The sequence below is a fragment of the Halichoerus grypus genome, chromosome 11 (assembly GCF_964656455.1).
Source record: "Halichoerus grypus chromosome 11, mHalGry1.hap1.1, whole genome shotgun sequence".
Taxonomy (NCBI): domain Eukaryota; kingdom Metazoa; phylum Chordata; class Mammalia; order Carnivora; family Phocidae; genus Halichoerus; species Halichoerus grypus.
Window position 1 is genome coordinate 1,107,330 of NC_135722.1, and position 14,103 is coordinate 1,121,432.

General features: G+C 54.4%; 1 protein-coding gene across 7 annotated transcripts in view; it reads right to left on the reverse strand.

The window, feature by feature from the left end:
• Window positions 1-14,103, reverse strand: part of MOB2 (MOB kinase activator 2) — a 76,202-nt gene that overhangs the window by 13,990 nt on the left and 48,109 nt on the right. The window contains exon 1 of one of the 7 annotated variants that reach the window (XM_036070724.2): window positions 3,699-3,825. The exons of the other annotated variants lie outside the window; for them this stretch is intronic. Within the exon in view, the coding sequence (XP_035926617.1) occupies window positions 3,699-3,808 (110 nt within the window). The 5' untranslated portion in view covers window positions 3,809-3,825. Of the gene's footprint in view, window positions 1-3,698; window positions 3,826-14,103 lie in introns of those variants that run through there. 7 annotated transcript variants of the gene reach the window in all.

Genomic DNA, 14,103 nt, shown 5'->3' on the forward strand with positions numbered 1-14,103 from the left:
TGGCCCAGTCCCGCTCCTCTGCCACCAGCAGCAACAAACCCGAGCTTTCAGAAAACGCCCTGTGGCTTCCAGGTGGAACAGGCTACGTAACACCGTCCCTGTGGTCACACGGATGGAGGACACAGACCCTGCGCCCCCGCCCCACAGGCACCGAGCTCTGGAGCAGGTTCTGTCCAGCCAAGGCCCAGAGGGCTGCCCGGGGGCCACACGCCTGAGCGCCTCCTCTCTGGCTCTCCCCCCACACTGCTTGCTGGGACCCCCACAGCGGCCGCAAAAGGTGGAGTCCCTGGCATGGAGCTGCACTGAAGGGACCAGAGGGTGGACACAAGGCTGAGGCCTGCCAGAGGGCCTGCTGGCACCTTGCGGGGGGGTGTATGGCTACAGGCACATGCAGAGAACCTCCAGCAGAACCCCACATGCTCTCCTGGTCTGACGGGTGGGCTCCAAGGCCGGGACACCCATTTGGGAGGGGCCCAGGCTCCACCAAGAACATCTTCCTACTGTCTCCTCGCCCTCCCCTGCTCCTGACGCCTTTACCACCTCCGCAGGAGTCCCCAGACCCCACACATGGTGGCCTGACACACTTCCTGTCCAATGTCACACCACCAGTCCCACCCAGAGGGCCCTCAGTTGCTCAGTGTGAGCCAGCACCGACATGCCACCCATCCACGCCGAGCAAGGGGACACACGGGTGGGGAGGGATGCCTGCCCGACAGTCAGCCGCAGGAGAGGAGTCTCCCCGAGGGACGCAGACGCTCTGTGAGGGATGCACCTGCCCAGGAACGCCTGCAAACACTTGAGTGCCCCGTGCTGATGCTCCCCACCAAGAGCTGGCCCCCACGGGCAGACATGTGGGTGTCAGGGAGCAGTCAGGAACTGTCAGGTTCAGAACACAGACGCCTCCTCAAGGCCTCGCCATGCTGAGGCAAGGGGCTGGTGGTCCCCAGGCACAGAGCAGGGCCAGCTGCGCCCAGCGGGGGGCGCACCGAACCAGGAGAAGAAACGGGCAGGATAGATGGAGGACCCCCCCCCCTTCCTCAGAGTCCTGCTCAGCCTTCTGTCCGCCCCCCCACCCCCACCCCGTCTGGCCCCTGCGGTGCTCACCGGATGCTAGCATCCCAGGACAGCTGCGGTTCTGGCCAGGAATGAGGCAGGGCAGATGCAGGAAGTCAAGGGAAGTCAAGCTGACCGTGGAGGAGGTGGGCAGTGACAGAGGCGGCCCCGTCCGGAGGCAGCCTCATGGGATGGAGACCAAAGATCCGGGGGTGGGGGAGCAGGGTTGTGAGGAACCACGGATGCGTGAACAGTGGACCCACGGCACGCAGAGGCCCCACAGAAAGTGCTCCCACAGAAACAGAGCCTGTGCTGGTGGTGGTCTGGGAAAGGAAGGGCCCATGGAGAGGGCGCCCACCCTCCTGGGTGCAGCCCACCACTCCCCACAGCAGGCTAACGCAGGAGGGAGCTCCCGGGCCCAGGCTTGACAAGCGCAACTATCTGGGGTGGCATGCTGGGTGCAGCAAGAGCGGCCCGTGGGTCCCGTGTGCACAGGACCCACCTACTCCCAGGGGGCAGCAGGGCCCAAAGTCCAGGCTCCTCCTGACGTCCTTCCTAGGACACTGCTGAGGGCACAGGCGCCGCAGGGATTTCAGTGACAGCCCTGTCACCCAGGCGGTCAGGGCACACTCGGGCCCACCACCAGGGCCAGACAGCTCCCTCAAGCCCGGGCCGAGTGAAAACACCAGGGCTTGGCAGCACTCCCAACCCCCAAGTTTCCGATGCGGCGGGCCTGGAGCGGGGCCCGACGACCACCTCTGACCTGTGGAGGCGCCCCACCTGCATCGCGTTCTCGCCACTCCCAGCGCCCCGGTGTCACTGTACTCCCTCCTGTCACACAGCCTTGGAAACCAAAAGCTAGGAAGACCCCCCATGGGACCCCCACCAACTCCCCACGGGTTATGAGCAGCTGCATGCTGTGGAGAGGGACGAGCAGGTCATTTCTCCTCTTGGTTTAACTGCCTGGCGGTCAGCACCCCCAAACAATGCATGCTTTCATAAGCCTTTGTGTCCCCTATAAAATGAGATCCACCAAGACGGAAAAAGCCAAGGCAGACTGAGAAAAGTACGCAGACACCATGGACCCAACGTCCACGCGTGTCAGGCGCCGTTGCGAGCTCTCTGACCCACAACTGGAGCCGCAATGTGGCCACGATGCTCAGAGTTCGAATTTTACCTTCACTTCTCCATCGGTGAAGTAAGCGCTCTTCCTCTGACGCTGGGCTGAGAAGTCACCTCCGTCGTGAAGTCCTCTCAGACTCCCCCGGTAAGGAGGGCCTGGGCCTCTAGTCTCCCAGAGCGGCGCGCCGGTGCTCGGCCTCCCCCGGTAAGGAGGGCCTGGGCCTCTAGTCTCCCAGAGCGGTGCGCTGGTGCTCGGCCGGTCGGCCTCCCCTCTGCCCTCTGCAGAACCCACATCAGCACTCGGCCCTCACCCACAGTACATGCACCCACGGCTCCCTACACGTTCCCAGGGACGGTCACCGTTCCTGGGCTGAACCAAAGACCTGCAGCAGAGCACCCACACCTTGCCGGCCGTTCTAAATCTCACACCCTAACATTACGAAAGGACAGCTTTGGCCAGCTAACAGGTGGGATCTCTGGTTTCCACTCAGAATTCACTGTGAGTCCTCCCGTGCGGCACGCAGGTGACCGGCTGTGGGGAACGACCCCATGGAAGAGACAGGCAGAAACCAGAGGTGCCCACAGACAGGCTCTAGAACGGCCTCCGTCACTCCACGCTGACCACCAGCTGGGCCTGGCTTCCCCTCAGACCATCACACCAAGAGGCCTGCTTACTTTGGCTACAATTAAAGACAACTGGAAAAGCAAGAGACATTCACTTTCAATTTTAAAAATGATGACCCACTGAAGTCTCAGGCAAATGCAAGATGTTCATACTGAAGGAAGCCAGATCTGAGTCTACAGTGTGACCCATTCTGGACGCAAGCTCTGCCCGTGCTCCTGACTCCTGCGAGCACGGGTGTCCGGCGCCCCTCGGAGCCCATCTTTGGGGTCAGCCGGCCCGCCGCCCCCACACCCTCCCACCAGCAGGCCGCACTCGCTCTACCCAGAGCCTGAAGCAGGCTTCTACTCAGACACAGAACCGGCACTGGAGTGAGTTTCTCTAGACCCCTCTGCAGGTCAAAAAAGAAGTTAAAAAAGCTGTCAGAAATGGCTGTTCTGGCAGCCCCCAGCCCCACAGCTATGGCCCATGTCAGGTCTCTGGACAAGGCCACTCCTGGATAGGCTCCGGTCATCCCACCTGGGGACAACGGGACAGACACCCTGCCGCCCTGGCAGGCTTGGGAGAGGGCAAGGCAGGACTGCCGTGGCCACAAAAGTGGTTAACCACGAAGAAGGAGATGGGTCCCCGGTGGGCCCCCTGTTCTCATCCAGATCCTCCAGGGCCGCACTCCCTCAAGGAGCATGAGCTCCCTCCCACAAGCAACAGAAGTGCAGGCATTTAGGGAAAACCTGGCTCCAAACGAAGTTCCTGGCCAAATCCAGCCCCCCACCCCCAGCGGCTGTACACCGCCAGGACCTTAGCTGGGAGGCGCGGCAATTACAGCCATTCCTCCCCAGGCTGACCTGGGGTAGGAACTAGGGACAGTCAGACCACCCCCACCACCCCCTGCCCAGTTCACCTGAGCACTTGGCCGACTGCCTGGAGCACCATTTTGCAGCTGAGTCCAGTTTTGGGGGGCTGGCTGAGCAGAGCTCGGTCTGTGGGGAGGCTGCTGTGATCTCCAAGCATGGTGGGGCAGTGCAGAGATGGGGCGGGAAAGTGGGAGCCAGGGCACCAGATAGCCGCTCCCTCCTTCCTCCCCTCCCTCGCTCCTTCCCTCCAGGAGACCAGCCAATGAGGACAGCAGGGGAAGAAAGAAGGGCTCCGGCCTGGCAGAGACAAACAGCTGCTCCTTTACAGGCGAAGGCTGGCCAAGTCTGGGTACATGAGGGAGTGTCTCAGTCGCCTTTTCAAAGTGGCGCCTTGCGGGCACTGTATGGGGTTAAGGCCACTGCCGAGGAGACGGACACCACCCTTGGGAAGGACCCATCAGCAAGGCCCCGGGGTGGTACCACAGAGCAGGAAGCAGCTCTGCCCCAGGAGCTCGGGCGGCCAGCACACACCCCTTGCCTGAGCCCAGCCCAGCTGAGACAAGAAACCGGCAGGGGGTGGGCTGGAGGCTAGCTGGGCTGCAGACAGGCTGGCCACGCACCTGCAGAGCACGGACACGGGCTTGCGGCACAGCCACACCAGTACAGCCGTGGACAGATAAGGCTGGCTGGCTCCCAGGGCGTCCCGAGCAGGCACTGAGCTGGAACTGGGCAAAGACTGCCCTTGGAGGGCAGCCCCACAACGCCTTCCTGTGGGGGTACAAGAAGCTGAGTGCCCAAGGCCTTCTTTGCAGCTGTTGTAGACACAGGAGGCCATGAAGTACTGAAAAATCAAACGTCTCCAAGAGGATGGTGCTCTGCTCAGCCCTGGTTTCAGTTCTGACCACAGGGACAGTGTCAGCCCGTCCCCACGCTCCTTGCGAAGCCCCACCCAGCACAGAGCACAGCCAGAGGTCTGCCAGGCCCCTGCACCCATATGCCCAGGATCAGCTCTGCCCTCCACCCCCGAAAGGCCACATCCCACAAAGGGCCCTACTGACCTTCTCATCCGTCCAAGCTCCACCCTACTCTGCAGGGACCACCCCAGAGCCACCGAAAGGACAGATCAACGTGCAACAGCACAAGGCAGCCTCTGCCCGCAACAGCTGAGGACACCCGCAACAGCGCTCCAGCCACCTGGGAGGCAGGACAGAAAAGGCCCCTTCTGTCCTGGCAGGACAGTGTCTCCGGGGCCACCCTGGGAGTCAGCATGACTCCCGTGCTGCTGCCCAGGGGAGAGGCGCTAACGGGATGACCACACAGCCCCTGGCAGGTGAGATGCAGAGTCCCCGGGAGGGGAGGACCAGCCTGCAGGGGCCGCAGCAGAACACTAGAAGGTCGCTCCGGGCTCACCTTGTTCCACTGCCTGCCCTGGCATCAGAAGCCCTGGTCCCTTCTACTGGAGATGAAAACCTGACACTCGGCTGCTGGGCGGTACGCTCCTCAGTCCTCTCTGCTGACAGAGCAGGCAGGGGGACGTGCGTGCGCTCACCTCTACACCTGAATCCCCGTCTCTGTGCCCATCTGTATCCACATAACCCGTGCACGTGCACATCCCGATGCCCCCGACAGATCCGTCACCCGTGGATCACTCCAGCCTCCTCCCCTGGCTTGTCTATAACCTCCTCCCTCCAACAGGGAGACACCTCTGAGGAGCCACCAGGGTCTGAATCACTTAGTCAAAACCACGGCAGGGGAGCTCCGCGCTGTGAAGGCAGCAAAGCAAATGGGCCCAGCACCCTTATTAATGGTGCAGGCAAGCGCAAGGACAGCTTAAAAGCAAATGGGAAGGGGCGCCTGGGTGGCTCAGTCGTTAAGCGTCCGCCTTCGGCTCAGGTCATGATCCTAGGGTCCTGGTATCGAGCCCCGCATCGGGCTCCCTGCTTGGCAGGAGGCCTGCTTCTCCCTCTCCCACTCCCCCTGCTTGTGTTCCCTCTCTCGCTGTCAAATAAATAAATAAAATACTAAAAAAAAAAAAAAAAGCACATGGGAAAAGCTTCGTGGCTGAGTCCAACGAAATAGAAGAGAACAAGACAGAATAAGCCCTCCACTGACAACCAAAACACCCCAGAAAGACACATGCACAAGACAGATGAAAACTATAGCCCAACAAATTAGGCAATCTCAGAAATTAAGTGACTTAAAGATTTGAAGAGAGAGGCAAAATAACTCAAAAGAGGAACCAGAAATGAGAGCCCCTGAAATGCAGGCTAAATCAGAAGGAACACAAAGCCAACATGGCAGGAAACACAGGATGGAAAGGAGGAGTTTTTTAGATAAAAAAGGAACGAAGAGACATTCACTTGCATCATGACAGGGTGACAGGTCCCGGGCTGACCTCCACTACCAGCAGCTACTAACTGGGTGAAATACACAAAGCAATGGGTTTCAGATGCTGGACAACAAACACGCTGGTGGCTCAGGACAGTGCCCAAGAGCAGGGAACCCAAGGGTGAGCAGCAGTCCACGGCCTGCTGAGGCTGGGGTGCGGGAAGGCGAAGCGTGTGCAGGCCCCGCAGTCTCAGATGGAGGCAAGGATCAAAGCTGGGGCTGCTGTAACATGCAGGGCAGTGAACCAGACGAGCTGGGCTGCCCAGAGAAGGGACGCCAGAAAGAAGGACAGAGCCAGTTAAGCCTCTGGCCAACTACTCGGATGGGGGCATGCAGGGCCCCTCCGAAGGCCTGGCAAAGAGCAGCTATGGGGAGCTGTAAGCTCAAGGGGTGCTGTGGAGGCTGTCAGGGCAGAAGACAGGCACTGCCACTCCCAGAGTAGAGAGAGAGAGAGGGCACTCCATTGAGGCTCCACAGGACCTCCACTGAAAGCCATGCCAGAACAGGGCTACAGCAGCCCCAGGGGAAGGTTTCTCTAGACCTGCCCTCATCAGGCTTCACCAAGCCTCAAAGGGTTCCTCCTGAACCAACAGCAAATGAACTGCACACTGCAATAACCACAGCACTCTTTAAGGAAGGACAATGAAAACCAGAGCCTTAATAACACTTGCCACCACAATATCTAACGAGCACACACACATGCACACACGTATGTGAAGGAGCAAAAAACGTTACCCACAACCAGGAATGTAAGAGACAAAAGAAAGAGACCCAGACACAACAAAGATGCTATAAGTAACAAAGACTTTAAAACCACAAGAATAAATACATTGGATGATTCAAGGATTGACAGGCAGTAGACCACTGAATGCTGACAATAATGAGACAGACAAGTTCTTCTACAAACATAAGTTACCAAAACCGACACAAGAACAAATAGAAAATTTGAATTTATAATTAAGAACCTTTCTACAAGGAAATGCCAAAACCAGGTGGCTTTATGAGTGAATTCTACCAAATACATAGACGAAATAATACCAGGGGCGCCTGGGTGGCTCAGTCGGTTGAGCGTCTGACTCTTGTTTCAGCTCATGTCATGATCTCAGGGTCATGGGATCAAGCCCCGTGTCAGGCTCTTCACTCAGCTGGGAGTGTGCCTGAGGGTTTGCTCTCCTTCTCCCTCTCCTCCCACCACTTGGGCACTCTTTCTCTCTCTCAAAAAAAAAAAGAAAGAAAGAAAGAAAGAAAGAAAAGAAAAAAAGAAAGAATACCATTCTTACAAAAACTTTCCCAGAAAACAGATGAGGAAACACCACCCAGCTAATTTAATGAGGCCAAATAAGAACATCACAGGATAAATTACAGAATATCATCCATGAACACAGATGTAAAACTCCCTAAGAAAATATTAGCAAAACAAATCCAGCAATATATAAAAGGAGTAGCAGATCATAACCAAGAGAGGTTCGTCCCCGGAATCTAAGCTTAGCTAACATTTGAAAACCAGTCAATATAATTCACCATATTAACAGACTAAAAGGGAAAAGATGATCATCTCAATTAGATGTAGAAACAGTACATGGCAAAATGTTCATATACACTCCCAGCAAAAAAGTAATAGAAGGGGACATTCTCAACTGGAAAAGGGCAGCCACAAAAAAAAATCTAAAGTTAAGGGGCACCTGGGTGGCTCAGTCGGTTAAGTGTCTGACTCTTGATCTCAGCTCAGGGTCTTGATCTCGGGGTCGTGACTTCAAGCCCCATGGGGCAAAAGACCAGCACACTTTACCAAGGAAGCTATTGGAATAGCAGATAAACACAAGAGAAACTGCTCAGCATCACTGGTCAGTACGGAAATGCAGATTAGATCCATCCCCGAAGAGATTCCACTAGGCTGGCTAAAATTAAACACACTAAGAACCCAAGTGTGGGTAAGAAGGCAAAACAACCAACACTCTGACACACTGCTGGTGAGAGTAGACAACAGCACAACTACTTGAGAAAAGAGTTGGAAGTTTGTCATAAACGTGTCATCTACGCTATGAACCAGCAAGTCAGAGCCTAAGTATTTACCCAAGAGAAACGAAGCCGGCGTTCTCACAAAGGCACACGAGAATGTTCCCAGCAGCACCACTACAACAGCAAACACTGCAAACAACCCCAAAGTCCACCAACAGAAGAACAGACTGATTATGGTCTATTCATACAACGACTACTACTCAGCAATCAAACGCCGAACATCACTGATAAGACGCATCATGCGCTCAACCTCACAGACATCATGCTGAGAAAAAAAATGCCAGAAAGAAAATCGTAGGTCCATACGGTTCCATTTATATGAAGTTCCAGAAAAGGTGAGGTTGATCTTCGACGAAAAGAAGTCAGAATGGTGGTTGCCTCTCAGGAGGGGAGCAGCAGGGAAACGGTGAGGACAGAATTTTCTGGGCTTGGGGTGTAAAGCACAGGGTGTTCACATCTGTCAAGACTCAGCTAACTGTACACTTGAGACCTGTGCGTTATACTGTCTGTAAATTACACACCAATTTTAAAAGACTGAAAGTTTTTATAAAGGAAGATAAAGCATTTTAGTGAAAGCAGTAGGTGAACTGAAAGACTCGACACTGCACAGTGAACGGGCCCCCATCAAAGCACAGCTGCCCACGGAGGACTCACCATCAATCAGTGCACTTGGGACACTGAAAAATCCTTCCAGAAAACCACTAGAGCTTGCCAGGGAAGCTGTATTTTCATCAGACTCCCAGTGATGCTTTCCGTCAGAAGGCTGTTGTTACAGACAGAATGCGTGTGTCCCCCACCCCCCAATTCCTACACTTAGGTCCTGCCAGTGGGGTGGTGTCTGGGCGTGTGGCCTCTGGGAGGTGATGAGGGGTGAATGACATCATGAAGGTGGGCCCCACGATGGGATTGGTGACCTTAAAAGGAGAGAAAGGGATCTCCACCCCCCCCAGCCCCCCAACACACCCAAATCAGCCAGGACCCTGATGTCCGACTCCAGAACCGTGAGACTAAAGGGGTGCTGTCTGTTACCCATCTGTGGTGTTCCGTTCTGGTGCCCTGAGCTAAGACAGCTGAGTGTGGTCAAAGAGGCACAAGGAAAGGAAAGGTGAGCCGAAGACTCCTCATCTATCCAAAGCGTCTTTCAAGTCTAAGTTCTCAGCTGGGGGTGATACTACCCCGGGGAACATTGGGTAATATCTGGAGACGTGGGCCAAGGCCAGGGCAGCGCCCCCCCCCCCCCAAGAATCACCCGGCCGCACACGTTGATCCTGCAGAGGTGAACAAGCCTGCGGCAGGTGCAGACAGGAGCTCAGGCCCCGTGGTGCCCACCAGGCCTCTCTGCACTTCCATGACGGCTTCTCAAGCTGCTCCCAGACTAGCAGCAGCAGCATCTGGGAGCCTGCCCGAAATGCCAGTTCTCAGGTCCTCCCGGCCCCACCAGCCAGACACTCTGCAGTGAAGCTGGCACATGGGTGAACAAGCTGTCCAGGCGGTTCTGACACAACCAAAGTGCTAAGGACATCCATCAAGCGACCACGTGAGAACACCAAACCAACGACAGGAGTAACAGCACTCCAAATCAGGTGTAGGAGGAAGGGGAGCAGGAAGAAGTTTTGGGCTAATTTAACATTTCTCACATGAAGACAATGGGACTGGGGGCTTTACAAAGGTAACTGCAGAAAAATATCAACATTTAAAAATTTTTTTAATTTATTTTTTTCTTCCAAATTTTTATTTAAATTCTAGTTAGTTAGCATACAGCGCAATGTTGGTTTCTGGAGTGGAATTCAGGGATTCATCACTTACACACAACACCCAGTGCTCATCACAACAGGTGCCCTCCTTAATCCCCATCCCCCATCCAGCCCATCCCCCATCTCCCTCCAACCATGCTCCTTCTGTTCTCTATCATTAAGAGTCTCCTATGGTCAACTTCCTTCTCTTTCTCTTTTTTTCCCTTCCCCTATGCTCATCTGTTTTGTTTCTTACACTCCACATATGAATGAGATCATACGATCATTGTCCTTCTCTGACTGATGTATTTCACTTAGCATAATACCCTCGGAACTCTGATTCAGGCTCTGTGTTCAACTCGGAGTCTGCTTGTCCCTCTCCCTCTGATCCTCCTCCCGCCCAGGGGTGCATGCTTTCTCTCTCAAATAAATAAATAAATACAATCTAAAAAAATAAAAGCTCGGGGCGCCTGGGTGGCTCAGTCGGTTAAGTGGCTGCCTTCGGCTCGGGTCATGATCCTGGGGCCCTGGGATCGAGCCCCACGTCCGGCTCCCTGCTCAGCGGAGAGCCTGCTTCTCCCTCTCCCTCTGCCTGCCTCTCTGCCTACTTGTGCTCTCTGTCAAATAAATAAATAAAATCTTAAAAAATAAAAAATAAAAAAATAAAACCTCTCTAGTTCCATCCAAGTCATTGCAAATGGCAAGATTTCATTCTTTTTGATGGCTGAGTATTATTCCATATAAATACACACACACACACACACACACACACACACACTACATCTTCCTTATCCATTCATCAGTGGATAGAGACTTGGACTGTTTCCATAGTTCGGTTATTGTTGATAATGCTGCTATGAACCTTGGGGTGCATGAGCCCCTTCAAAGCTTTATTTTTGTAACCTCTGGGTGAATACCTAGTGGTGCAATTGCTGGGTCATAGGGTAGCTCTATTCTTAACATCTTGAGGAACCTCCATACTGTTTTCCAGAGTGGCTGCACCAGTTTGCATTCCCACCAACAGTGTAAGAGGGTTCCCCTTTCTCCACATCCTCTCCAACACATGTTGTTGGTGTTGTTCATTTTAGCCATTCTGACTGGTGTGAGGTGGTATCTCAGTGTGGTTTTGATTTGTATTTCCCTGATGCTGAGTGAAGTTGAGCATCCTTTCCTGTGTCTATTGGCCATCTGGATGTCTTCTCTGGAAAAGTGTCTATTCATGTCTTCTGCCCGTTTCTTAACTGGATTATTTGTTTTTTGGGTGTTAAGTTTGGTAAGTTCTTTATAGATTTTAGATATTAATCCTTTATTCCGTATGTCATTTGCAAATATCTTCTCCCATCCGTAGGCTGCCTTTTAGTTCTGCTGATTGTTTCCTTCGCTGTGCAGAAGCTTTTATCTTGAAAACTCAATAGCTCATTTTTGCTTTTATTTTCCTTGCCTCCAGTGACATATCTACTAAGAAGTTGCTAGAGATGAGGTCACAGAGGCTGCTGCCTATGTTCTCCTCTAGGATTTTGATGGTTCCTGTCTCACATTTAGATCTTTCATCCATTTTGAATTTATTTAAAAGATCAACATTTCTAAACAATCTTTTTTTATTGTGGCAAAATACACATAAATGTACCTGTCTTCACCATCTCTAAGAGCACAGCTCAGGGGCGTTAAGCACATTCACAATGTTGTACAGCTGTCCTCACCAATGATCTCCAGAACTTCCCATCTTCCCAAACTGAAACCGTCCTCATGAAATACCGACCCCCATCCCTCTCCCGGCCCCGGCGCCCACCGTCCACTCTCTGTCCCCCTGAGTCACCGACCCCCATCCCTCCCCCGGCCCCAGCGCCCACCGTCCACTCTCTGTCCCCGAGTCACCGACCCCCATCCCTCCCCCGGCCCCAGCGCCCACCGTCCACTCTCTGTCCCCGAGTCACCGACCCCCATCTCTCCCCCGGTGCCCAGCGCCCACCATCCACTCTCTGTCCCCCTGAGTCACCGACCCCCATCCCTCCCCCAGCGCCCACCATCCACTCTCTGTCCCCCTGAGTCACCGACCCCCATCCTCCCCCGGCGCCCACCGTCCACTCTGTTCCCTGTGAATTTGGAGACTCTAAGGACCTCATGTGGGTGGAATCCTGCAGTATTTGTCCCTCTGTGTCTGGCCTGTCTCACTCAGCATCACGTCCCCCAGGTCCATCCACGCTGTGTCAGCGTGTCCCTCGTGTTCAGGCTGAGTGACGGTCCGGTGTGTGGATGGACCACGTTTATCCGCTCGTCCGTCGATGACGCTTGGGCTGCTTCCCTGTCAGCGGCTGTGAACATGGGTGTGCAAGCATCCACTCGCGTCCCTGCTGTCGGTTCTCTGGGTCAATACCTAGAAGAGGAATCGCTGGAACACACGGTCACTCCATTTTCAGCTGTTTGAGAACCGCCACGCCGTTTTCCACGGCTGCTGCACCGGCTTCCTTTCCCGCTGAGTGTGCGGGAGGGTCCACCCTGCACGTGCTCCCACTCGCGGGGTTTCTGCTTTCTGTGCTCCTCTTGTGGGTATGGTTGGCGTGGAATGGGCACAGGGGGTTGGTATGGCTGAGAACAGGCTTTGAGGTGTGGAGATGCAGATGAAGGGGAGGTCCTGAACCTGGATTTGAAGGACCCAGAAGAACTCACGGGTCCTCTACACTCACACCTTTTCTACCTCTGTCCACCGAGAAGGCCAAGAAAACATAACTCAGAAGCGGAGAGCACACCTGATGTCCAGACTGTGGCCTCTACACGTCGCTGCCCCTGTGGCAGCCAGGCGGGTTCCCGAACATGGATTCCAGGTGTGTACCCTGCTGTCAGGGGAAAGGACTGCAACGGTGTCTGACGCCAGGAGGATCACCGTCACCATGACTCAGAGCTAGCCTGAAGACATTCCATGGCCAAGGGTGGGGCAATTTAAGGATACAGGGAAGGACAACAACCCAACCCTTGAAAGAGAGGTGTTCAAACCTTTGTCTAACGGTACTTTTCTTCACAAAAACACTTCGTTGTTTAGCTTTGGAGGATGGCAAAGAACCAAAGCCTATTCTGAAGGACAGTCAATGAAAGGACAGAGTGAGCACTTGTCCCGCTCCTCAAGGAGCCTGCTTAGTTGAGGAGGGCAAGGTTTTCCTTACGCAAGTATTCCATCTGACCAGCGGGAAAGGGAGACTGCGATGGGGCCTTTGTAATGCCAACAAAGGAGTGATTCTGGGCAGCGGTCGAGAGTCCGCAAGCAAGTCACAGACAGCCCGAGAGCACAAGCCTCCGACTGGAGGGACACCACCCCTGCCGAGGAGTCTTACTCCCAAAGAAGAAGAACTCCAGTCAACTAGTGTCTCGGGATAGCTGACAACTTACAGGACACACGGAGGAATGTGCTGAACTCTCCCACAGGGTGGCTGCGAAGCAGCACAGGCAAAGCTGCTGGGTCTCCTCCACGGGCCCACAGGGAGAACAGAGACGGCACAGGGCCTGCGGACTGAGAGACTCGCCGAGTCAAGCCTGCAACCTAGTCAACAGTGCTGTGCCAACGTCACCCTCTTACACCGCAGATGTGTGCGGAGTCACCACGCAGGGGCTGGCTGAATGGGACACTGGATTCTCCGGGCTGTTTTTGCAATTTCTTGTGAGTTTATAATCATTTCAAAATACAAAGCTAAAAAAGAATTATAAAACCTGTCATCGAACTGCAACATACGGACTTTCCTTGAATCCATGAACACTGATTGGATATGTAATGTTATTACAAGGACTGCTGCTTTGATATGATAACAAAATGCTCTCTAAGGAAAAGCAGTCCTGTCCTGTCACGGCTCCAGAATTTGCTTCAGAGTAGCTCGGGTGATGGGGTGAAGGGAAGAGAACAGGAAGATTAGGGTCTTACTGGGTGTGAATGCGGAACAGAGCTTAGAGCCCACATGCCCACTGAAACCTCACCCTTAACTACACACTCATTTAAAATCTGGACATGAATCCAGCCTCCAGCCAAGAGACAGGCTTGCTCGTGAACACCCGGGCTCACGGCGTCCTTGGGAGCACCCTCCCTCGGTGCGCGGGGGCTGCCTTGGAACGGTCAAGCCCCGGGCCGCAGTGCATTATGAGGTCACACACGGTAGAGCAGAGCCCATGTGAGTGTGAACTGGTGTGCGAGAAGTCAGGTCCACAGCGACATCCCTGGACAACCAACAGAGGCACCGCTCTGCCAGGTCAGGAGCGCCACACTCTTGTCCACAGTGACGGAAAGCATGTCTTCCTCCTCGCATCTGCACGGACAGCAAGGGCTTCTGGC